The sequence below is a fragment of the Cajanus cajan genome, chromosome 9 (genome assembly GCF_000230855.2).
Source record: "Cajanus cajan strain Asha chromosome 9, NIPB_CcT2T_4, whole genome shotgun sequence".
NCBI classification, from domain to species: domain Eukaryota; kingdom Viridiplantae; phylum Streptophyta; class Magnoliopsida; order Fabales; family Fabaceae; genus Cajanus; species Cajanus cajan.
The window spans coordinates 26,041,123-26,068,389 of NC_138525.1; the positions used below are offsets into that span (position 1 = coordinate 26,041,123).

Consider the following 27,267-nt stretch of genomic DNA (forward strand, 5'->3'; position numbering starts at 1 on the left):
TCGCAAGGCCACTCACGGATTTGTTGAAGAAGGGCAGTTTTCACTGGTCTGCCACAAGCACGTCAGCATTCAAACAATTACAAATGGTTGTCACTACCGCACCAGTCTTAACGATGCCAGATTTTGCCAAACCATTCGAAATCGAGTGTGATGCGTCAGCCAAGGGAGTGGGGGCAGTGCTTATGCAAGATAAGAAGCCCATCGCCTTTTTCAGTAAGGGACTCGCGGATTCGAGTCTCACTAAATCAATTTATGAAAAGGAATTGATGGCACTCGTCCTAGCCATCCAACATTGGCGCCCATATCTCTTAGGCAGAAAATTCACGGTTTATACTGATCAAAAGAGCCTGCGTTATTTGTTGGAACAGCGGATCACCACACAAAACCAACAAAACTGGTTGGCTAAACTTTTGGGTTATGACTTCGACATTGTTTACAAGGTGGGGGCCTCCAACAAAGTGGCGGATGCGTTATCTAGGCTCCATGAGAACCCAGAATTGCAGGCTATTACTAGACCTTTTTGGCAGGACATAACCGAAATTGACGAGGAAGTTCGCAAAGATTCTGATTTGGAAAAAATCAGAACTGCCTTGCTACACGACCCCAACTCCTATCAATACTATACCTTGGAGCATGGCAGGCTGCATCACAAGGGAAGGTTAGTTTTATCTGCCACATCCTCTTGGATTCCCAAATTATTACACGAATTTCACACCTCACCTACGGGAGGTCACTCCGGAATCTATCGAACTTATAGACGATGGCTCAATCTCTCTATTGGATTGGCATGAAGCAAACCGTGACTCAGTATGTTGCTTCGTGCCACGTGTGCCAACGCAGCAAGTATCAGGCGTCGTCTCCGGCTGGTCTGCTGCAACCTTTGCCCATTCCTAACGCTGTCTGGAAAGAAATCAGCATGGATTTCATTGTGGGCTTACCCCGTTCTAAAGGATTTGAGGCTATAATGGTAGTGGTGGACCGCTTAAGCAAATATGGGCATTTTGTGCTGATCAAACATCCATACTCAGCCAAAACTATTTCTGCGATTTTTGTGAAGGAAATCATACGCCTACATGGGATTCCCACTTCCATTGTGAGTGATAGAGATCCTACCTTCATGAGCCATTTTTGGCAAGAACTGTTCTGACTACAAGGCACCCAACTGAAGATGTCTACTGCATATCATCCGGAAACCGACGGCCAAACGGAGGTTCTAAATAGGACACTTGAGACGTATCTACGATGTTTTAGTTCCGAGCAACCGAGAGTTTGGGCTGATTTTATTCCTTGGGCAGAGTATTGGTATAATACCAGTTTTCAGGCTTCAGCAAAATGCACCCCGTTTGAAGTAGTTTACGGTCGACCACCACCATCCTTGGCACGATTTGTTCCGGGGGAAACTCTGGTAGAAGCGGTCGCACAAGACCTTCAGGATAAAGATGAGGCTTTAACACAATTGAAGTTCCACTTACAACGTGCTCAACACCAAATGATTCATTACGCGAATGCGCATAGAAAACCATTGGAGTTTCAGCCAGGGGACTATGTCTATTTGAAGATCAGACCACATAGACAGACTTCCATGCCAACCAAACTGCACCCCAAACTCTCAGCTAGATATTACGGGCCTTACCCAGTCCTTAAAAGGATTGGAGCTGTGGCATATCAATTGCGGTTACCAACGGAAGCCCGGATACATCCGGTATTCCATGTCTCTCAACTTAAGAAAGCTTTGGGCAATCACACAGTGGAAGCAGTGGTACCAGTAGAGTTACAACTTCCTCTAGAATCCTATCAACCTAGTGAGGTGCTGGGTAGCAGAGTGATTACACAGGATGGGACGCGTCTCTCTCAAGTCCTCATCCGTTGGCAAGGGAAAACGCCGGAAGACGCGACGTGGGAAGATGCAGCCACCCTACAGACCCAGTTTCCGGATTTTCACCTTGAGGACAAGGTGGTTTTCGAGGGGGGAGATGTTGTTAGACATCAGGAACCACAGGAGATAAATAGAGGGTTAAGAGTGTATTATAGGAAGAAGGGTACAAATAGGAATTAATTAAATCTATTTGATCCTTTGACCTATTAGTTAGGTTCTGTTAGAAAGGATCAAAAAGTTAAATGAGAAGAGTATATTTTCATTTCATTTTTCACTGTATTGTAAAGAAATACAAAGGAGCCTTTTATAGAAGCTACCTCCTGCTGGTACAGCTGTCAGGAGATGATTACAAAATAACAAACCATAACAAAATAGGACAGGTGGCAACTAGAATATTCTAATGAAATAACAGAATGATAAAAGACAAAGAAAAGTAATATTTTCCATATTACTCTCTAACACCCCCCTACAAACTCAAGGTGGAGGTTTGTTACAAAAATTCTTCACATTGAGTTTGTCCCGAAGAAATTGAAATCTGGCTGGAGAAAGAGACTTGGTCAATACATCTGCCCATTGATCTAAAGCTGGAATGTGGTAAACCAAAAGCTGCTTGGATAGAACCTGCTCTCGAACAAAAAATACATCGATTTCCATGTGTTTAGTGCGACTATGAAAAACGGGATTGTGAGCAATAGCTACTGCACTTTGGTTATCACAGAGGAGAACTGGAGTGGAAAAAGGAACCTGAAGTTCCTGTAACAGAGCCTTAATCCAGGTTAATTCAGCAGAGGTGTGAGCTATACTGCGGTATTCAGCCTCAGTGCTGGATCGAGCTGTAACTTGCTGCTTGCGGGACCACCAAGAAACCAAATTAGGTCCTAAATAGATAGCAGAACCAGAGGTAGATTTTCTGTCATCAATATCAGATGCCCAATCAGAATCACACATAGCTGTAATGGAAAAAGGTTTGCCAAGAACAGCAGATTTCATGTGAAGACCATGAGAAAGAGTACCCTTAAGATATCTGAGGATTCTTTTCACAGCCACCCAGTGAGAATCCAAGGGATTGGCCATGAATTGGCAAACTTTGTTAACTGCAAAACTTATTTCAGGTCTTGTGAGAGTAGCATATTGCAAAGCACCAACTACGGACCTATAAAGTGTTGGATCATGAAACAAATCAGCACCTGACTTGGACAATTTGCAGCCAGAGAGCATAGGAGAAGAAATGGGATGAGCTTCAGCCATTGAGGTTTTATGTAAAAGATCTCGAATGTACTTGCTTTGAGTCATGAGAAGGGACTGGTCAGGTAAATGTTTGATCTCAATGCCCAGGAAATAGTCTAATTGGCCCAGCTGTTTTAATGAAAATGTTGAATTAAGTTGATCAGTAATCTGCTGAATAAATTGAGCAGAGCTTCCAGTAATAATAATGTCATCCACGTAGACTAGAAGAAAGATAATCTGATCTTGATGCTTGTACATGAACAAAGAAGGATCACATTTACTAGCCTGAAAACCAAACTGAAGAAGAGTGAACTTAAGTCTGTCAAACCACTGCCTGGGAGCCTGTTTAAGACCATAGAGAGCCTTGTTGAGCTTACAAACAAGAGACTTATCTTCAACTTCAAATCCAGGGGGCTGCACCATGTAAACTGTTTCTTCCAAGATGCCATTAAGAAAAGCATTATTCACATCCAATTGAAATAAATGCCAATTATAAGTAAGAGCAAGAGTAATGATAATGCGAATGGTGATAGGTTTAATAACAGGAGAAAATGTCTCATGAAAATCAAAACCATGAACTTGATGAAACCCTTTTGCTACCAAACGAGCTTTAAACTTGTTGATAGACCCGTCTGCATTTTCTTTGACTCGAAATACCCATTTACACCCAACAGCCTGTCGGTTAGAGGGTAAGGGAACTAAATCCCATGTATGATTTTGCAAAAGAGCAGAGTATTCTTGCTTCATGGCAGAAAACCAATCTGGATCACTTAGAGCCTGTTTGACATTTCGTGGTTCACTATGAGCCAAAAATAAAGAAGGAGGCACCTTCGGTTTATAAATCCCAGACTTGGACCTGGTTTGCATAGAATGATTATTAATAGTTCTGGAAACAGTATTGGTGGGAGCAGAAGACACAGGGGATGAAGAAGCGGAAGTGGACTGTGACACAGTGGGTGACACAGATAAAATATTATCTTGACCACTATGATTACTAGTATCTGAAACAGGAATAAAAGTATGAGAACATGGAGGAGACAGATCTGGATTGAGAGTGAAGTATTGAGAAGGGGAGGGTACAGGAGTGGAAGTGTGCTGGAAAAGATCAAGGTAAGGAAACCTTGTTTCATTAAAAATCACATCCTTTGAAATATAAATTTTTCCTGAAGCAGACAGACACTTATAGCCCTTGTGAGAATTTGAATACCCGAGAAACACACATTCCTGGGATCTGAAATCAAGTTTATGAGTAGTATAAGGTCTTAAGAAAAGGAAGCAGGCACATCCAAAAGTCTTTAAAAATTTGTAATCTGGTGTTTGTTTGAATAAAACAGTGAAAGGAATGTCAAAATTCAATGAGGCAGTGGGCAACCTATTAATTAGGTAAACTGCAGTTGAAAAAGCATAATCCCAAAAAGTAAGAGGTAAGGAAGCATGATGAAGTAGGGTAATGCCAATGTCAACAATGTGTCTATGTTTCCTTTCCACGACACCATTTTGATGATGGGTGTGAGGGCAAATTAATCTATGAGTGATACCATGAGTTGCAAGAAAAGCAGTAAAGGATCTGTATTCCCCTCCCCAGTCAGATTGGATGCTTTTGATTTTGGTATTTAACTGAAGTTCAACCATAGCTTTAAATTGTTGAAAGACAGATAAAGTGTCAGATTTTGATTTCAAAGGATAGATCCATGTAAATTTAGAGAAAGCATCAATGAAGGAAACATAGTAAACATAACCAGAATGTGAGACAACATGAGATGGTCCCCATAAATCAGTAAAAATTAAATCTAAGGGAGCAGAGTAAACAGATTCAGAAACAAGAGAAGGAAGTCTATGAGACTTCCCTACACAACACGAAGAACAAAACTCAGAAACATTTCTATTAGATGGAGCAATATTACAATGATTAAGAACAAGTTTAAGAACATGAGAATTGGGGTGACCAAGCCTAGTATGCCACAAAGTGTGAGAACTAGGAGTCAGAGATACACCAGAAAATTTATTTGCATAAGTGGAATTAGAAACTGCATTGGGACAAGCAGACACAGCAGGATCAACAGATGATGCCATTGAAGAGGACACCAACACAGAGGGGCCTTGAAGCTCTAAATTTGAGAAGGAATAAAGTCCATCAGAACCAACTACTCCTTGAAGTAAGATTTCATTGGTCACCTGAGATTTCACAAAACAACAATGAGAGTGAAATTCAAAATACACTGAATTGTCTTTGGCAAATTTACTGACACTTAACAAATTTTTTGTGATGGAGGGAACATGAAGAAGATCGTTCAATTGAAAGCAAAAATTGGATTTAATAGGAGACAAGAAGGAGGAGAAACCAGAACCATTAATATGCAAACCTTGACCATTGCCAATGAAAATTTGGTCTGGGCCATCAAAGTGACCAAGTTGATGTACATTCTGAGGCTCACCAGTGACATGGAAGGAAGCACCGGAATCAGGGATCCAAGTAGAGTTGACAGCACCCTGAGAAGAAGTATTAGCTAGCATAGCACTGGGAGTGACCGAGGTGACATTAGTGTCTTGACTGGGTTGCTTGGAGTTGGGATTCACCCAAGTATTAGAGGTTTTGGTGATGGATGGAGAGGGATTGAACTGCACAGGTTGCAGAGTCGAAGGATCATATAGAACCAAAGAGTCATGAGGTTGATAATTCGCATCAGCTCTATAAAAGCAAATATTGGCAGTATGACCATATTTTAAGCAAATCTGACATTGAAAGTTTGCAAAACGTCCTCCACGACCTCTGCCAGAACTACCTCCACGACGACCACTATTGCCACCACCACGATTTACACTGCCTCGAGCATACCCATGAGTGTAATTAATAGAAGGAGAGAAGGATTGTTTGCGAAATCTGTTGCTGCGAGATTCATGCGCAAGAAGAAGAGCCTCAACCTCAGCAATTGGAGGAGTAGCAAACTTACTTTCAATAACAGAAACCACCGGGGCATAATCTTGTGGTAAACCTTCTAAAATCGCATCAACATATTCGTCAAGAGGAACAGGATGTCCTACGCCAGCAAGTTCATCAGCAATGTTCTTGATCTGAGACAAAAACTCGCGCATTGTTTTACCATCAAGAGAAGTAGTACGAAGATCAGTACGGAGTTGACGGGCGCGTGCCTTCGTTTGCGTGTGAAAATATTCATGAATCTTTTCCCAGACTTGATAGGAGTGAACGGAGCCAATGACACGAGAGAGAATTGATTTTGACAAAGTTGATTGAAGCCAAGTCAATAACATCTGATCCTGAACTTCCCAAGCTTCATACTCAGGATTGACCTTGTCAATGGCACGATCATCATCATTTAGATAGCGAGAGGGAATCAAAGGATTAACGACGAACCGTTGAAGCTTATGCGACTTGAGAACAGGTTCGATTTGTTGTCGCCAGTGAAGATAATTTGAATCATCAAGTTTCTCAGCAAGAGCGGTTGAAAAATATTGGGGTGCGGAAGGGTGGGGATTAACGATTTCCATAGAAGGAAAAGAAAAGAATTAGGGTTTTGCTGTAAAGCTGTAAGCTCTAGATACCATGTTAGAAAGGATCAAAAAGTTAAATGAGAAGAGTATATTTTCATTTCATTTTTCACTGTATTGTAAAGAAATACAAAGGAGCCTTTTATAGAAGCTACCTCCTGCTGGTACAGCTGTCAGGAGATGATTACAAAATAACAAACCATAACAAAATAGGACAGGTGGCAACTAGAATATTCTAATGAAATAACAGAATGATAAAAGACAAAGAAAAGTAATATTTTCCATATTACTCTCTAACAGGTTCACGGTTACTGTTAGTTAGTTTTCAGTCTTCTTTAAATAGTTTGGTTGTTTAGGCTGAGGGGGTAAGGAATTACTATTGTAAGTGAACAACTGGACTGATTCCAGTGTGAAAGGAGTAGTCTCCTTTGTGTAATCATTTTCTTTCTAAAGATTCAATAAACTTAGGGACGAATAATTCCCTTTCTCTTTCGGACCTTGTCAAGAACCTAACAGGTTCTTAGCAATATCGATTATTCCAGATAAAGCAACCTTAGTTTCTCTGACATTCCTGGCTTTATAGGGATTTCTCTAATAGATATGCAGAGAGATTGGTGTGTTTCGCACAATTGATATGCTTTGTTTTCTGTTGTAATGCGGTTGTTTTCTTAGCTACTTCATTCACTACTCGTTATTTTTAGTTACATTATTCCTATACACTTTCTACAGCTCCATCTTCAGTCTGTCTTTGATGGAAACCCAAAAATGGGAAGTATTATTATTTCGATTAGAAAATAGAGATTGGCAGATTAATCTACTGCCTCCCTCTCCCAGAGCACCAGCTCTAATTACAATCTAATAAAAATTCTCCAAATCTGTATCCCTCTCTCAAATTACTATATTTATAATCATCTCGCTCGGTAACTTCCTAAAATTGTTAAAAAGAAGACATCCAAAAAATAAGCTACGATAACCGAATTCAAATAACATAATTCTAAACTAAATCCTATAGATAAGTTGTGATAACAGAATTCAAATGATAAATCCTAAAGATTAGCTATGATAACAAATTCAAATAACATAATCCTAAAGATAAGCTATGATAACATATTTCTAATGAGATTATCCTAAACTAGATTTGCTACTTTGAATTGGGTTCTATCAGTCTCTCAATCATCCTCATCTTGTAACATGCTTTTCTTTCTTCTCATCCGATCTCTCAATTGTAAAAGTTGTACATGTGTACTCCAAATAGAATTTCTTTTGTTTTCTCCTCCTTAGTCTAAGGAGTTTCTTTCCCTAGAAAATGGATTTCTTGCAAGTTTATAATATGGCTATATTTATTGATAAATTGTGTCATTTATTATTTAAGTTCTGAAACTAGCAGACAACTTTTTATGCTAGTATGTTAATTGAGTTTGCATCTTATCCTCCTAAATTATTATAACAAAATTGCCACCTAAAAGCTATGATCAATTAATCATGACAGTTACCCTAAAAGTTGTCATTATAGTTTATTAAAAAAAATCATGGTAGGTAACATTATGCATATAATATAGAATCATTCTATAGAGGTTAGTGTTTCTGTAAGTATGCAGATGCATTGGATTGAACAATGTTGGTAACCTCACAGCAAGGCCCACAATTACTAAGGTGTATCAAAGAAAAAAATATAGGGAATCGGATCCAAAGGAATCAAGATAACATAAGGGTGTGGGGGGACTCTTCAAGAGGTAAATCTAATGAGGTAGATAGGAAAGCAAGAGCTTTTCATTTTCAGTTAATATTAAGGGAGTTCATTCTGATTGCTGAGCATTCAGCACCACCTTATAAGCAAAAAATAGATCACAGGCTAAACTGATAGACAAGTAAAGTAATACCAGAGCCAGAGGATTGAGACACATTGGTCCTTGAAGAAGTAGATTCCGAGCTGAGAAATCGTGAAACATATCTTGAAGCAAACACACGACTAACACCAGCAGCAGGAAGCACAGACTGATTTGATGGAAATCTACTAGAAGCAGGAGCACCACCTCTATCATGTGGCAAATAAGCTTCTCCCTGACTTAATTTGATATTCCCAGATATGTTTGGTTGCAATATCGAACCAGTTATTTGCAACTGAGAATCAACCTGACCACTGACAAGTAGAAAATCTGCTCAAAAGAGACTATATATAGGGATAAAATAAATATGCAGTTACAAAAATCAATGATATTTATAATTCAGAGATCACATCAGCAACTTTAGATCCATTAATAATTCAAGATGTTAACTTAAGAAATCTCAAGATATGAAAGCAACCTTAATATTTTTTGTGCGCGTACTTCTAGAACTTCGCACTTCAATTCAATTTTGTCATCTGGAGCTGCTTCACTAGTTCTGAGTGGCAGGTTCCCTTTTACAAGAAGCTTTCCTTTTCTGCTCACCCTGCTCTCCAGTGAGGTGATGCATAACCTGTTTGATTGCACGTCAACATTTCCACAAAAGTTGGTTAGCGGCTTTCGGAGCACTGGTGAAGAAATAGATGCCCTGTGGAAAGATGCCTGTCCATTTATTATTGGTTGATCAACTGTACCTCTGACCTATTCAGTCAAGCCATACAAAAAAAAATTCAGCGAAGTAAATATCAAATATGTGAGAAAAATTATATTCATTTCACCCACCTTAAGCTTGACATCTGCATTGCCATGAAGCCAATTGGCATGAGGAGATAAAGCTGTAACCAATGTCATTCCCCCATCTTTTATATCAGCATCAATCCTGACTTCTCCAACATCTAAAATTTGCCAATTTAAACCTTTAAGGCTTTCTGCTAATTGAGTATTCCAACCATCTTCATTTCTATCTCTAGAAAGTTTTTTGTCGCTGGCATCATCAACAGTTCCTCTATTCTTCTCCTTCACCCAATCAGGAACCCAAGTAGCCTGACTCTTATCTAATTCTACATCTTCCTGTAGCGTGTTATTTTGCACAAATGCAACAGGAATGCTACCCTGAACCAGTACATGACCATTCTGGGTTATAGGTTCAAATTTTGCATTGAATAGAAAACGACTGGTTGAGGTTAGAGAAGCAACAACTTCCGCTCTTCCAAGATCAACACCACCAATGGAACCATCCAGGAGCCTTACTTGCACGTCACATTCTGGTTTTGCTAAACTTCCTTTAAGATCTCCTTCCATATGCAATATACCCTTAATGGGTGCCAACAACTGCCGCAGAGAATGAACAACATCCATTGCTGTAGATTCAATTATCTGAACTACAGTTGGGACCAAAGTAACAGGAAAATTTAAGACTGCAAAATGGAGGTTGGTTTTAGGTCCTAGCAATGTTCCATCTGCATGGACGGTAGCATTATCCTTCTGGATAAAAAGTTTCTCCAGGTGCATACCATCATCATTACTGTAAGCACCAACTGCCAACACACGCTGAGTTTTGTAGTCTCCCCACTCCCAGTCTTCCCCATGAAAATCAAATTCAGCCTGAAATAACATTATAAGACAGTCAATATGCAAAAATAGATTATTCATGCAACTCCCAAGAATGCAAAAAAAAACTGAACATTTTACCAGGGTGTCTCCGTTTCCCCCACCACTAGCATCAAGAGAACCATGCCAATGACCTTTGAGTTCAGATAAACCAGGCAGACTTAAATCTTCAAGAACAACATCATTTGATGGAGCATGAAGCCCCCTCACTGTCTGCATGTTAAATATATCAATGACAATAGACAAAAAAAAAATCCACTTTTCCAATGCATTTTATGAGGCTAATTAATATTATAAAGGAAAAATAATTCCAAAGACACTAGGGGAAAAATTCAGAGGCATCAAGTATTGCATCTTTTGAAAGGAAAATACGATATAGCAATCCTTTGACAATACCTCAAGCAGTTGTTGAAGGCTTTCAGTATATAATCCCACGGACTGCAAACTTTGAATGAAGAAATCCTGCACACACATGTCATAGCAACATGAATAATCAATTTCCCTTACACAAAGAACATGAGTATACAGATCAATACAGGACTTTGGTGAAATCTACAATAAAAAAAAGGCTTAAATATGTTTAGTCATTGTAAAATAAGCAAGTTTTGATTTTATTCCCTATAAAAAAATATTATGTTTTTCAACCTTCTAAAATTTATAAACATTGTTTACGGTTCTTGTAAAATGAGTAAATTTTGATTTTGATCCTATAAAATATTTTTGCTTGATTTTCATCCTTCTAAAATTTCAAGTCACGATTTTTAGTCTCTAGCATCATTTTAAGGTAGATAAATAACTATTTTAAGGATTTATAAAACTTTTTAGAGGTGTCAAACACCGACATAATATCACTAATAGTCGTGAATAACACCAAGGATGATCACTTAACATTTTAATAAATAAAAAATAGTTAAAAATGAACAGATAAAAAATAGAGATTAAAAACAATAGTTCCAATTTTGGAGAGATGAAAAACAGAAAAATTTTAATGGGATCAAAATCAAAACATGATAATTTTGTAGGGACTAAAATCATATTTAAGTCTAAAAAAACTAGATTATATTTTTTTTACTAAAAGAACTCTACATAACTTGATGTCAGAATGATGCAGACCAAAGGCCAAAGATCACTTAGGTGCATGTAAAGAGAGGCAAAAGGTGACATACATCTGATCAGTATTAAGGGGGAGAGAGATAGCTACCTGTCAACATGACAGCAGAAAAGGGAGAGGGGGGTGTGCATTGGATTTGTAGTATGGTGAGAGATATTGCCAATATAGGCTTAACCAGTCTTTAACTTACAAGTTAGTTTTGGGGAGTTGAGTAAGGCCCCTAAGCCCAAATTCTAAGAGCAGCCCAATATTATATAGGCTCTGATACCTATTTAGAAATGAACCAGGCCTATGTCATGCCTTAAATGGAGTATTCTTGTTCTAGCGATATTCGTAGCCAGTGGAGGAAATCATAACAGAGTCCTTCGGAGAATTGGAACTCCGAAGAACCAATACCAGCCAAGAGTTAGATCACAAAAACCAAAAAACTGAAAACATCAAGGTACTGCAATGGCTTTGAGCAAGTGCATTGAACAACTCGGAGAACAAATGGAGAAGGTAGAGTCCATATCTAAAGAGGGGATGTCAAGGCAAGTGTAATGTCGCCAGCAGCCAGTCCCACCACCATGTGAAATCATAATAATGATCCATGGGAGAAATTTAAAAACACGGGGACGTCAAGGGCAATGTGTGTGACCTTTGTGGCTGGGCTTTGGTGAATGACTGGAGAGAGGTCAACAAACCAGTTGACAATAAAAGTCACAAGTGGGGTCCATTGAGAATGCACAGTTTTGGTTTTCCTCTCTTCATATTCTGGATAATATGTTGAGAGAAAATAAACAAGCACATGTGGTAAACTGATTGTTCAATCAACATGAATCTGATATTTATTTAATGAACATTATAAATACCAAGATACAATTACCTAAATTACTATATTTTCATGATAAAATAAACCTAGACACTCCCACTGAATCAAGATATGATACATATTTCCAACAATTAAAAAGATCAAGGCATTAGAGAAGCATCTTAATCAACTATGCTATATTAAGATGATTAATTATGAATATTTGTAACCTCCACGACTTAATTAATGATAGTGATACAACCTTAGATCTTGAACGAACAGCAGGATCCATACTTCGAGAAAGAAGCCTTGCCAGGGGAAGCATTTCAGCAACCTCAGCTCTGGGAACTTCAAGTTTCATTCTCCACCTGCCCATCGAGGATATAGCATTACCAATATGACCAGACATTAGCCTTTTTATAAGGCCACCTTCTCTGTCAACAGGATTACGATCTCGGGTGCCAGGCAACACATATTCACCTTGAAGCTCATAACAACTGTAGTTTTGTTGCAAGACCGTTTTTTCGATTGTGATCTGAACAATAATGCACCAACAGAGGATTAGTATTAGACAAAAGAATCATTAATAGCTGCAAGAACATTGGATTCAATAGATGATACTCTTTTCCAAGCAAACAAAAACTAACTTCAACAACCTAATACAAAAATATTGGTCAACTTAAGGATTATTAAGACATCAAACATGGAAAAATGACACCTATAGTAGCTTTTTACAAAAGTTAATTGTTATCAATTCAACTGCCTGAAATAGATCAAGATTCAAGACTACATAACATTCATATAATTTAAACATTAATTGATACTTCATCGCATCACTTTATTTTAATGTACAAATGAGATTTAAAAGATAAGTAAATTTTTACTAGTAGATTACAAATGTACATCTGTAGTATATTATTTGGTATACATGAGCATCACAATAATATAGTATGATTTAACAATTGAATTGATTAAATTTAATATCATTAAAATGTTATCAGAGGTGTCATTTTGTTGACTTCGTTACCCAGTGTCGATTGATTTTGTCACGCACGTACACACACATACATGTAGAAAGACGAAGGAGGGGAGAGAGAGAGAGAGAGCAAATGTAAATCATTGGATTTTACACCAATGGTCAATGTTAAAACATAAAAGTCATGATTTTTTTATGGTCATGCAACCATCAAGCAACACAAATTCAGGTGCAAACATATACGAGGATGATCTTATGCACTCACAACGTCTCCACTCCACCTAGCTGCCACATCTAGGGCTTCACCGAGCACACCACTGAATTTGGGCCGAAGTACTGACAAGACTCCATGTCCTCTTCTTTTTTGAAGATTAAGCTGGATTTCTGCCTGAAAGCAAAGAAACAGACAGTTGAAAAACACCACTCTTGTTTCTAGCAACACATCCTCCTAACACCACTTTCTCTTATTGGTTATAATTTATTGAAAATTATAAAATCACGAGGTTCATCAAATAGGATGTATTACCCACAAAATTTTGTGTTCAAAAGAATCTGTTTGAGAGTGTGTTCCTCACATTTCTCACTGAAAAAAATATAGAAAAAAAGGGACAAAAGATGAGGGAAAGTTGATTGAAGATCAAATTTGCATTTAGAATTTTCCACTCTCAATTTTATTCTACTTGTCCATCCCTTCTCTAAATGTGTATTGCTGTAGTTTCTGTTAAAAGATATTAATTTTCTGGCCATCTTCTATAATCTAAGTTTCAAGAATTGTTGATCCCAAAATGGCATTACTGCCTCTGATTTGACCACATTTTAGGCATAAAAGGCTTTTAGATGACGAAGAAATCAGAGATATTATTAATCAATAATTATTCCTTGGCCTTCTCCTAATAGCTTAAGAATTTGGAACTGTAGGCGTTTGAACTTCATTCCTGCTATTAAACTAATCGGCCATCTGAAGATCCTTGTTTTATTCAACTAGGTTAGCCAATCCCAATAACTCCAATTTAACAGAAATCAGATCGAAAAAAAAAATAACATAACTTTATATATTTATTGACTGCTTGATTACTGAGGCCACTGTGAGATTCGGACTTCTCAGCCAATTAATTTTCACTTTCTACATAGAAAGTGGCAAAACAACAACACTATTGGTGATTTTAGAAAAACAAATATAGCAAATACAGCTATATTTGCATTTTGCAATTCATCACCAATTTTCAAAATTTTTTAGTAAATAAGATAGCCAATCTTAAACCAAAACAAATAATCAATATGCTTAAGTGAAAGATTTCATGGCTGTGATATGATTCAGCAAAAGCACAGGAGAATTACACATCAGGAAATTTTGACCAACTAACTCCCAATTTATGACGAATTAACCAAAGTTGGAAATAACGGACAATCCTACTTTATAGATTGTAAATGATTAACAAAACAATAACTAAAATCACCAGCCACATGTCTTATTTTGGTAATTTTTCCCCTTTATCGGAGTTTGCTTATTAGGACCTCTTAAAATCTGGGGTCAAATGTCAAGATAGACTGCACACAGATAAGGATGGAAATAGGTCAAGCCTTAAATAGAGGCCTATGGCCTGGCCAATTTAGTAAAAAAGCTAGATTTAAACTTTTAAAATTTATTCAAAAAGGCTGGACTTAGCTTATAAAAAAAATATGTTAGACCTAATAGGTCAGTCTTTTTAACTATATAATATATTAACGTAATATATATATATATATATATATATATATTACACTATTAACAATATAATTAATTAATTAATTAAATTTGTAATACTAAATAAATCAAATTATCTGTATTTTTTACATTTTACATTCTCCATTTGTACGAAATCAAGAAATAGAAAATAGAAACTAGGAGTCATATCTTTGTCTACTTTTTTCCTTCATTTTCATGGTTAGTTATTTAAAATATTTCAAATGAGATATAGAAAATATTTAGAAAGTCTTTTTTTTTTTTATAATATTACCCTTTTTCTTTACGGTATGTGTGTGAGTGTACATGAGCGTGTATGAATTATCCTGTTAATTTTTTTTATTTTTCTTTTAAAATCCAAATTTTAATAATAGTGGAGTAAACTATTTTTTTTATTTAAAAATTGTTTATTGTCTTGTTAACGTAAAATAGACTTTTAAACAAACTAATAAGTCAAGCCATGCTTTTAAAAAGGTTTGGTCAAGTCTATAAAAAAAAGTCTATGACAAATTATTGGTCAAATTTAGACTTTAATTTTATAGAACAAGTTTGACCTTTAGATTCAAAGTCTAGCCTAATTTGGTCTGACCTATTCCTATCTCTACTCATAGAGATACTATTGGAAAAAAAAACTTGTCTCATCAATTAGAGATAAGACTAAATTAGAGTATATTAGTAGGGGCCCTAGGGAAACCCTCACCTTACAAACTAGTTTTGTAAGGCTGAGTTTGGTCCAAACCCACATTCTAAGATGAAATCAGACCTATCCTAGATTCATTAAAAAGATTAGGTCAATCACCATTATATATGCACCAAGTCCAATAGTACTTGACATGAGAGGGTATATTATGACAATTCCAAGTCCCATGGACCTATCATAGATCCTTTAAAAGGATCATGTACCAAGTCCAATAATATTGTATGTGAGAGAGTGTATCAGGAAAATCCTAAGCCTCACATTGACTAGAGATAAAGTCAAATTAGTGTATATAAATGGGAGGCACCTCTCACCTTACAAACCAGTTTTGTAAGGTTAAGTTGGGCCTAAACCCACGTTCTAGAAGATACTCCCCCTTATATAATTGACCAACTTCTTAATGATCCAGATATGTGTAAGAGTGTACAACAAAGGAAAAGATGATAGGAAAAAATGACTTCAAACAGGCTGATATGATGCCTTACTCTCTGTATAGTTCCCCTGAGAGAAGCCAGCTCCAATTCATCAAGTGGAAAATGCCGTACCTACAAGTAAGCTCCACGCAAACATGGAAAAAGAAAAGTAAGATTTTCAATACCAACTTTTGGTCTAAATATAAAGTGACCTAAATCGTGTAAGTAGAGAAACAAACACATCTAGATTCAAATAGTGGACCTAAAATTTAAATATAATTACCTCCAAGTTAGCCGAATGAAATGGTTGAAAACAAATGTTAGCCCTCAGTTGCCCTTTCTGAAGGGAAATAGACAACAATTTCCCACTTTGCAGACCATCTTCACTACTGGGCTGTAGCGGCCCAACAAACTCCGCTGCAAGACTTTCATCGGGTCTACCAGAGGCATCCAACTGTATTTCAAAAATAATTGAAAGTTACAACAACTATATGTATTAAATAGAGAAAACTGTCTCATAGAAACACAGCAAAAACCTGACAACATAAACATGCCTATCTCACAGAATAAAAACCTGTTAAATGACTTGTTGGTTATAATATATAGACTTGGGGCAGGGGGGATTATACTTGTCTAAGATCGAACTATATTTATTGTACAAAGGACTAATCTGATGACCATATAAGAAAATCCACAAGTGGATGAATCAACTAACTAAACTTAAACTCTTGATATCAATTGTCAACAAATGTCATAAAGGGAAGAATGGTCCAAAAACAGAAGCAGTGTGCCCACTAAACGGCATACTACATCTACAACAGACAGATGATATCAATTTTAAGAGGTTGACACTGGCTACAAAGAATTGCTACCTATCAACTTCTTGACATAAGCACCAAGAATAAAAATACGATATCAAAAAATAATTTAAGTTAATCAAATATTCACCCCAGAACCAAGGATTTTTTATCCATCAAATATGACCAAGACTAACAGACATAACAAAATAGTACAAAGGAAACTAGAAAAAGGATTTTTTGGAATGGAAAATAATAAATAAACTGTTCAGGTGATTGTTCAAAATTCAGTCTTTCGAACATAGCCACCAATTGAGTGTTTAATTATTATTGAACTAGGAATTGTTTTACAAGGAATTCATTCTTGTGATTAATTCAATATATTCAAACATCTTCAGTGGAAACTATGTCCATTAATGATGATACTAGAATGTGATGTTATATGGCTGAGCAGTGAGGTAAACTTCAACAAACCCATAATATTTCACAATGAAAAATTTCTGTGGAAGAGATAATTTTATGCATCACCTTGATACGGTCAGGAGAAACTCTCAACAACCCAGATAACTGAGGTGCAAGCATCAGTTGATTCAGTTTGAGACCAGAGATTGAAACCTCACCAACGAGACTATCTGCAATTCCTTTCTCCAACATTTGCACATGCTGCCTTGTCATCTCAATATTTTGTTTACTACTATTGCCATTTGGTTTTAAAACCTTTCCCTGAAACTTGATTCTTCCAGATGCTTTTAAATGCAAAGGCCTTGGGGAATCCATGGCATATCCAGAAACCAAACTGAAGAATTCAAACCCACGCATACGTAAATCCAACTCAACTCCATCAATAGTAAATGGAATGGCTCGTGGAGTATTAAACACTTCTCTTTTATGATGAAAATCATCAGGATAAGAAGTTTGTACTCTCGTATACAGATCAAATGCAGCTGAAGCAGAATTCACGGTAATAAAATCATGTGAGATTATGATGTCTCCTCGAGCATCATTCAAAGACCCCTCTGCTGTAGGTGCAGTCCATTTTATATCAAACCTTCTGCATTAATTTTTTTTATATAAAAAGTTGAGAAAAGATGTATCAAAATAGAATTGGAAAATAGGAAGATATGGTTCAGAGATCCAACCTAGCTCTTGATACCATATTAGATATATTTCAGAGAAATGAGAAATGTTATGATTGAAAAACTGAGTTCTGTTTATATAGAAGAAAGCAACTACGAATCTGTTTACATAAACTTCTCCAAAAACACTCCTAGGTGCAAAAAATAGGAAGGAAAAAAGAAATATGTTTCTCAACAAGTTAAAATTAGCTTATGCATAAGATAATTTGTAAAAGTTGTCTCATATAGTTTTCCCAAAAAAATAACAAATAAGCTTATGCATAAGCTAGTTTTATTGAGAAACTTATTTTAATTTTCCTTTATATTTGTTTCTTTCTAAAAGTACTTCTAGAGAAGTTTATCCAGACAGACCCTATGTATAGTTGCTGAAGAGTACAAGAGAAACTAACTGACCAGCTAGTGTACAAAGCAAACTACCAAAAATACAAGAGTACACCACAAGCTAATCCAAAAACATAAAACAAAATCAATACAGAAACTGATAGAGTAAAATCCTATACCCTAATACATCCCAAGGTAAAAAAAAAAAAAGTACTATTGCCACAAGGCTCACCCTCCCAAGCATATGTAATCAGTTATCAAAAGCAACAATAATGCTAAATCTTAGTCAATGAAAGCTAGTTACCAAAAACTGGAGAAATTATTAAAAACGGGAGAAAGGTACATCTTACGGTCTTAAAAGAGATCCTGAAAGTTTTGTTTCACCATTTAATACCCCTAATTTAAGTGGCATCTGATGATAATAACTTGGTATATAACGAAGCACGATGTTATCGAAAGCCAAATTTCCAGAGAAATTCACATCTATTGCTGTCTCATCCTCCTCACCCTGAGAACAAAATAGAAACACATTAGTAGGGGTAGGAGACAGAAATTTTAGATACAACAGTTTATGTTCCTATGGGAAAGTAAAAATAATAGGAACAGATATTCACTCACTATCTTTTAGCCAAATGGATGAAACCTCCTAATTTCTAGATTAGTGTGATGAAATTGATACTTTCATTTGCCTCAAGTATCCAATACTGATACTCTTAAATATTCCACCAATATGTATTTGTGAAGTAACCAAATCTTTAAGAAAGTTATGAAAATCTAATCTAATGAGACATGGAAGCATGTATAATATAGAAACATAGAAGTATTGTCCTTTGGGGAATGAAAAATAGAAGATCCTCTTCATGGATGATCTAAAAAAATGGGATGACATTGTTACTACTACTATCTTAGGAGAAAAGGATAGGAAGTGATTCAGAATGACAATTATTTATAATTTTATTTTTTTGTTTTAAGCAATGTCCAAGAAATATTTCTTAATTTAGATTTGCATAATTGCAAATATATATTTATTATTTTTTATGAACTTTTATACATATTTAGATATGCATATATTTTAATTTTTAAAATAATTGCATCACAATATCGGAATGCATTGTATATGATACACATTTTGTATCTATGCATCACATATTTCCATGAGTGATTATCACTTCATTGTGTCATATATAAGACACTTAAAGCTGATGAAGAGGCTTAGATCAGTATTCTTAGAAAACTAAAGGAAAATGTTGATGATAAATTCCTCCCCTCCCCTCCCCTCCTCTAAAAAAAAAGGGGCCAAAAAGTGAGTGTATATAACAGTGGATCCACCTTAAATGACGATGCTAATGCTTCCAAGTAGTTCTGGATCCAGAATACTTAAAAAGAAAACAATAAAAGAGAAAAAGGCTTTCTAACAGGCAGTCATATACCTCTGGGCATATCCATGCATTCCCAGCCCCTCGAATTTCACCACCATCTACAAGGCATGCCCTAATTCCATATAAATCAGCAACCTACGATAAGCAGAGAAAGTGATAGTGTTACCACAGTATAACATAACTGTTTTACAATGAATTACAACTCTAAAGCAACCAATGCTAAATTATTGTCACAATCAACTTACACAGTTATCTGTGTTGAAAGTGAAATTAGCAGATACATATGAAAATGGAACACGATCAAATGCTGCCAGCGCTCCAGCTTCCTTACTAGAAGCAAGTGCTTCAGATGCTACAGATCCAGTGGTCTCAGTCTGTAAATAAGAGAACGTCCTAGAAACCATTCCAGTGCCAACAAATACAGGAGTATCCAATGGGCCTTGACAATTAAATAGAGCAGTTACTGATCCAGCAAGCTGCACTCAACAATTATGAGGAGAAAAAAAAAGAGAGAAATAAAGAAAAGAAGTTAAAATCAATCTTAGCATCACAAAATTGGAGTTTGAGAGGTAAAAAGAGCTCTTAAAAGGATAGACACTGATAAGATAGTCAGTATTGATGGTATTCCTATTGAAGATTGGAAATGTGTATGCAAACAAAGTATAGTTTGTCTAAGCTATTTAATGAGATTTTGAGATAAAAGAAAATGTCAAATGGGTGAAGGAGGAGCACTTCGGTTCCTATATATAAGAACAAACAATGTATTCAGAATTGTGTAAACTAAAGATGGAAAAACTTATGAGTCACACTATAAAATTATGTGAAAAAAGTGATTAAATATAAATTAAGAGAAGAGAGTAGGATTGTCTACAACAAAAGCTATCTATATTCTACAGGCACGAGATTAAGGAGTTTCCTACAAGAATAGGTTTACATCTGGATGTGCTTAACATGGACATACAAAAGATTATCATTAAATGCATTTTTTTTTGTGGTAATATAGTTTTTGATGAGGAATCAAATTCAGAGGTTAACTCTAAACTTGAACTTCGGAGACAAACAGTGGACTCAGTTTTTTGCTTCAGTGAGCAATAAAGAGTATATGCATTGAAATTTTAGCAAAAAAGAAACGAGGAAAATAACTTAGTGAAAAATAAGAGATGTCATAAGAAAGGTTTACAAGCTTAAATATAAAGTAAATGGGGTCAATATTACTCTTAGAATTTGAGTTTAGGCTTAACTCAACCTCAAAAACTAGATCATATTTCATTGATCAATGTGAGATCTCTAACAATTACAAAATGAATGAAAGAAATTAACAAAAATGTCATAGATAGAATACAACCTGAGTGGTTAAAATGAAGAAAGAAATTAGGAGTCATTTGTGACCACAAAATACCTATCAAGCTCAAAAGGAAGTTTTATCATATTTTTGTATGGCCAACTATACTTTGTGATAGTGAATGTTGGGCTTTAAAGGGACAAGAAGAAAAAAAAATAGGAGTAGAAGGGAAAACGTTAAGATTGTATACAAACATACAAAGTGATATTGATATGACACGTACCAAGAAATGGATAACGAAAAATTGGTTAAGATGATTTGGACATATGCAAAGAAGCTAAGAAAGCCACTGGAGATACTGGTGAAGAGAGTGGATAGCATTTAGCCTGAGCCCAATATCATCATATAATCCATGTAGCCAACCTCACCTAGTAGGATAAAGTTATTGTCGTTTTGTAAATTATGAGTTATTGTATATAGAGCTTTATTTTAAGAAATTAACCCTAGTATATATACCATAATGTTGTGTATAGTTTCAAACTATTCACAAATAACATTTGGATTTTACTCGATCAAATTAAAGTACTAAAATTAATGCACTGAAATATAGAAATTTACCGGGAAGAGAAGAGGTTTCATCTTAAAAGTTCTCATCAAAGCATTCACTTCAACACCAGGAACCTGTAAATTTGACCATACAAAATATCAAACAACAGATGAAAAGAATACCAACTATCTACCACAAAATTGAATAAGGTGTGAATATGTAAAATGAACTCTTATAAAGAATCCTTATGATCATCATGTCTTTATACATATAGAAACTAGACAGAGACGACTTGGGAAATTCTCCCATTTACAAACATTTTCTTATTCCCTGAGTTGTACCCTCTATTTTGGATTTTGAAAAGCTAAATATCTACAATAAATACATTAGAAAATCACCACAAGGCTTAATTGGCCTGGGCTGAAGTTGCAGTAACACTAATTAGGGATGCTGCCAGTACTACCAATAACCACAACAGAGTAGAATATGAAGGACTTCATTTAAATTTGACAGGATAGTTGGTTCCATGGCAAGCTTTAGAAGCATTTTCAGGTGGGCAAGAGTCACCACTCTTTATAATTAAATAAAAACTAAATTCCTTAAGCGCAAAGTGAGGCAGGCCTATGTTCAATCCATAATTCAAGCAGCCCAGAGAGCATGTGATAGGAGCATGTCAAAAGAATAATTAGATTATTTTAATAGTTAACTCTTGACAAAAAAAAAAACTGACATTTGGAAATAAAACAAACTAGTATGACAGCTGATTACAGGAGAATTTTGCCTGCTACGAAGGATGACTTCTAGAAAACTAGAAACCAATTTATCAGAATGAACTCTTAAACAAAGTATATATTATATTTGACCAAGCTACCTGTGTGTGTGTGTGAAGGAGAAAGAGAAAGCGAAAGAGAGAGGTACCTGACACATCAGATGAAACTCTCCTTCTTCGGGAAGAATGCCAAAGTCTCCTGATGCTTCTAAAGGAACACTGCCAAACCAGCCACTTGCATTGTGTAAAAATATTCTTTGACCACGAAAACATAAACTCGCTGAAATGTTCTACAACATATGAAAAGTAGAACAAAAAGGGGGGAGCTAAATTTCAGATTCATGGCATGAAAAATATTTAGTTCGGTTACATATCTACATGCCTAAATACTGCACGTGTGATTAAAGATACAGAAATCAACAGTTATATCTAAGTATCCCATACCAGTAAAAGAAGTATTTCACTAAGAAGATAAATACAAAGATGAGGATAAAAGATCCTTCTTAAAAATGAAAATGCAAACAAAGAAAACAGAAAACATCAGTAAGCAAAGCTACCTAATACCTTATTAATTGGGATATGTTTAACCCTTTATAAAGACTATGAACTTTATACAAATTCAAAGTTAAACTCTCAAAACAAAGTAAAAAAACAAATTGCAAAGATTGTGAACCTGAAACAAAAAATAAATAAATAAAATAAAGCAGATAAAAAAAGTATTACCATGCATGAGCGTATACCAAACACAATCAACAAAAAACTAAAATTATCAGAATACCAATAGCGAACCAAGTACAAAAGTTATAACAACTTGGAGGAAGGAAAAGAACACAAAAAATAAAAAGACTGGCCAAACAACTCTCCAGCCTAGGGATGCCAATGGGTAAGGTACTACAGTACTCGTCGCCATACCCACAGTTGAAAAAAATATCTGCACCTGGCACATACTTGCACAGATAGCAACTTTTAATTCTTATCCCCATACTTGTTAGATACATTACATATTACCCGCACCTTCCTTAAGTGCAACATTGTAGGAAAAAGTCTAAAACTTTAGGAAAAATTTATATTTAATATTTAGTTTAATATAATTTATCAAGTCTCTTTTTTTTTAATTAGCTATGAAATTATTGTTCAAAGTTTTATAATTAAATATTTTTAACACTTCACTATCAATATATAGAAAAACAAATTTATTTAATCTAGCCTTTACAATAGTTAATATCTAATAAAATTTGAATAATTTTGATTCCAACAGAACTACCTTAAGCAATAACCATATTTACAAGTATTGTCAATTATATTTTAGAACAATGCATTTATTTATAAAACGTACAGTAATTTAATATATTTAGCAGAGTATGAATTATTTTTTAAATTTAATTTATATACAATGTCAATGCAAAAAAAAATTAATCATAAATAGTCATACGTCCAGTAAAATTTAATTTATTTCATCATATCATTGTATTCATTAATATGATGTTGCAATATGGTGAATGCCTATTGAATATATATGTAAAATTGTTTTATAATAATAATGCATATAAATTAAACTTTTATTTATTGTTAGTAACTTTGGCAATATTTTTATTTTTAAACAAATTTTAAGATCTTGAATATTATAATAATTGCTAGAACTTATCATTTCAATATATTATATGAAATATTTTTAATATATGTAATAGGTACGGGTATGGAGCAAATTCTGTACATAACTACACCCATCCCAACTAAAATTTGCAGGCATATACCCCGCCCCGGACTCAATCCCACTGAGCGGATATTTATCCTACTTATTGTAACCAATTAGGGTTTAGGTAGAATTGTCATCCCTGCTCCAGCTATACTAACTCATTGCAAAAAGCCCTTGGCAAATCACAGGAATTTTTTCATATAGAAAATGCAATTCCAAATTTATTTATATTTATGCTACAAGTTCCGCATGAAACAAGCCAGGTATTATCTTCCACTCAACAATCCTGGAACTAGAACCTGTTTTGTTGTTACAAGCAACTACGAAGTCATCCAGAGTCTTGAGACAAAAAAAAGCCGTATAACATTATATAGAGATAAAGCACATAAACACAAGTTTGGTGCCATACTGCCATGTTCACATGCAGGACACATTTCCAAAACACACTTGATGACATGTCCATGCATGTTCAGTTTAAAAATAATTTTTTCACCTACATCACAACTTGGACACAGCTTGATTAAATTATCTCACTGAAATATTTTGTCAGTTGTCTCTTCACATGAAAGATCACCTCAGGCCACCATGCAATGAATTTCTTTTTTAACAGAACGCAAACCAAGTCACAGAAGTTACTGCTTAGTTTAATACATATATGTAAGAGAATGCAATTAAGAACAATTGATAAATTAAAACTTTCATACTAAAGGTGTAAGAATGACAACCTCAAAACCTTTCATTTTTTGGGCCAGTCAATGCACCACTATGAAACAAGAAAAGAGAATTAGTCAATTATTCAAACAAAAGTTGCCACTTTCCTCCCTAGCTTTACACAAATCCTTATCCGACAAACAATGAAGAGAAAAGGCATTAATTTTATTACTGTAATTGCACTCAACCAATAAATAGCACTTTTATATTTCATATTTATTAATTCTTATTATTTCAGGATGGATAAGATACCTAATGTACATAAGTTCATCACTCACGTTTCACACTGAAACAAAGCATATGTTTAGTGAACAATGTAAAATGCAACAAGTGAGCAACAGTTGACTTTCATTTCAAAAGACACCAAGCCTAATCAAACTAAAGAAGGAATACCAAATAAATGGAATAGAAAACATCAAGTGTCATAAGCAGAGAGTTTAGGAAGTCATACAGAAAAAGATGATGGAGCATCCAACAGTTGGAAATCCAACCCTGTCACATCAAGTTGCCCATGAAAATTTGGAAAAGTCTCCCCCTTTGACATGCACAAGTGAACCTAAACAAAGGATAAAAGATATTACCAAGGAAATAATATATATATATATATCAAGAAAAATTAACATCATGCCAAGATAATTTAGAAAAGTCTGAAGAACAGAAGGTAACATGAGACATAGTTCCACAACACAACCTGAGACACAATATAGGACTTATGTGCCTATGAAATAATACACTAGTTCTTTAAGTACGTACTAAAACTATGGAATTGAATCTATTAAACAGGTGGAAATGGAGCTCCCATTGACATATCCAAACTAATATCCAAAAATGGACATGTGTATTGTAAAAGAAACCTGGAAATAGACTATAACATTAAATTTGAACTGAACATTATAACAGAGAAAATTCTATAACCAGACCACCAAAGTGATGGTATGGTATAGTAAAACCCCAGTAGGATTCAACCATATTCCAAGCAAAAGCTAAGATATATTCCAGAATTGAATGCGTGGCCAATGTGCCCCATTGAATTCAACAATTTTTACTTTGTTTTAGACATTGATTTGACAGAAGAACTTAGTGATTATAGTTGGAAAACAGTAAGCAATTAATCACATTGCTCAGGTCAGTTTGGTTTCTAACTTAAACTAATTGTTCCAGTCAGGAGGGAAAAGGAAAACATAGGTTTATAGAACCACTAAAAACCAGTTACACTTGCTAAATGTAAGAAAATATACTTTTCAGCTCAAAAAGAAAAATCTTCCAAAAACATCAAATAGAATAGAAAGGTAAATGAACTTAAGTGAGAAAAACACCTCGCCACTAGCCCTTCCTTTTGACCATGTAATTGGAATTTCAAGAATCCTTTCAAACAGCTGCACAAAACTCAAGCCAGACAAACTACATAAGCAATCTATAGAACTTAAAATGTAAAGGAGGAGATATGGAAACTTTAAAATACTATACACCTTACCGGGACATAAAGATTATCAACTTTTAAATTAGCATGCCAATTCTGCTCAATAGTGTCAACAAAAACATTGGCAGACAACCAGCCTCCATCTTCAGACATAAAATCTGATCTCCAAGTATTACAATTTCCACTCACATGCACATGTATGCGACTATAGTGGTTTTGGAATTTTACATGTCCATCAACATTCTCCATCTCCCTGAAAACAAGAGTAAAAAGCACTTCAATTCCCATAAATCATCATTTTTTGGTGAGATTTATCTTTTCAATATAAAAGCATCATTTTTATTTAATGCAAGTGCTGAGATTACGATAAGATTGTATTGAGATTTTAAGAGAAATAGGCTAAAATTGTGTCTATATCTATCTGTCTGTCACAATATTTGATTGATTTCATTGTACATATTTCCTTTTAATAGCTGTGTATTTTAGGGTAATTAGGCTAAATATCTTGTAAATCTTGAAATATTCTTTTCTTATGCTGTTCAGACTATTCAATGAGTACAATTTATGATACAAAAGTGGCATAACTAGATGATATAGTCTTTAATACCAACATGACAAGCTAATTAGAAACATTTATATGTAAAAGCTAAGCCAAATCCAATTAAAATACTTTGTCATAAAGTAACAGCAAACCTAGCCACAGTTGCCACAGTTTCAAGACTTAAAAAGAGAATTAAGATTCTTAAGAAAGTGGATTTAGGCCTAATTGAATCCTACAAAACTGGTTGATCAGGTGAGAATTGCTCCCCATTTATATATAATATTATAGTCTTATTTCTAGTCGATGTGGGGTCTCCAACAAATATTCAATAACATCGAGTAACTAAACACTCATTATACTTCACCCCAAAGATACAAGGAGTATCAATGTGGTCCTGCAACAAAAGCAAATTTCAATTTAATCCCTCAATGTTGAAAAGTGGCAACTAAACTATCTTTTGGGTCTATTTGCGTAAACTTCTCCATAAGCACTTATAAACAAAAGAAAAATAATAAAGAAAAAAATAAGCTTCTCCATAAGCCAAAATTGATTTATGCATAAGCTAATTTGTAAAAATTCTCTCCTATTAACTTTTCCAAAATCTTACTTTTAACTTGTGCATAAGCTAATTTTAACCAAGGAAGCACAATTGCACCCTCCAACTGCCACGTCCCCAGGTCAGAAATGGATCCAACACGGAAACTCCGTGAATGTGGCACAAATGCAGCGTCGGACACGGCCCACACAAAACCGACACGGCCAATCGTCAAACACTATAACATGGGCACGTCACAACACTGACACAGGCACAACCCAACATTCCGACGCAAGGATTCTGGATTTTAAATCAAAAG

At 35.2% G+C, this 27,267-nt stretch overlaps 1 protein-coding gene across 1 annotated transcript in view; it reads right to left on the bottom strand.

The window, feature by feature from the left end:
- The window catches only part of LOC109788835 (protein TIC236, chloroplastic), a 36,845-nt gene that overhangs the window by 6,035 nt on the left and 3,543 nt on the right, over nt 1-27,267 (bottom strand). Inside the window, exons 2-19 of the mRNA XM_020347671.3 lie at nt 25,927-26,125; nt 25,769-25,828; nt 24,904-25,008; nt 22,195-22,335; nt 21,348-21,410; nt 19,693-19,923; nt 19,499-19,582; nt 18,419-18,576; nt 17,140-17,662; nt 16,098-16,268; nt 15,887-15,946; nt 13,247-13,369; nt 12,268-12,540; nt 10,501-10,566; nt 10,186-10,317; nt 9,277-10,098; nt 8,915-9,195; nt 8,491-8,750 (exon numbers count right to left, since the gene is read on the bottom strand). Coding sequence (XP_020203260.1) covers nt 8,491-8,750; nt 8,915-9,195; nt 9,277-10,098; nt 10,186-10,317; nt 10,501-10,566; nt 12,268-12,540; nt 13,247-13,369; nt 15,887-15,946; nt 16,098-16,268; nt 17,140-17,662; nt 18,419-18,576; nt 19,499-19,582; nt 19,693-19,923; nt 21,348-21,410; nt 22,195-22,335; nt 24,904-25,008; nt 25,769-25,828; nt 25,927-26,125 — 3,752 coding nt within the window. The remainder of the gene's footprint in view (nt 1-8,490; nt 8,751-8,914; nt 9,196-9,276; nt 10,099-10,185; nt 10,318-10,500; nt 10,567-12,267; nt 12,541-13,246; nt 13,370-15,886; nt 15,947-16,097; nt 16,269-17,139; nt 17,663-18,418; nt 18,577-19,498; nt 19,583-19,692; nt 19,924-21,347; nt 21,411-22,194; nt 22,336-24,903; nt 25,009-25,768; nt 25,829-25,926; nt 26,126-27,267) is intronic.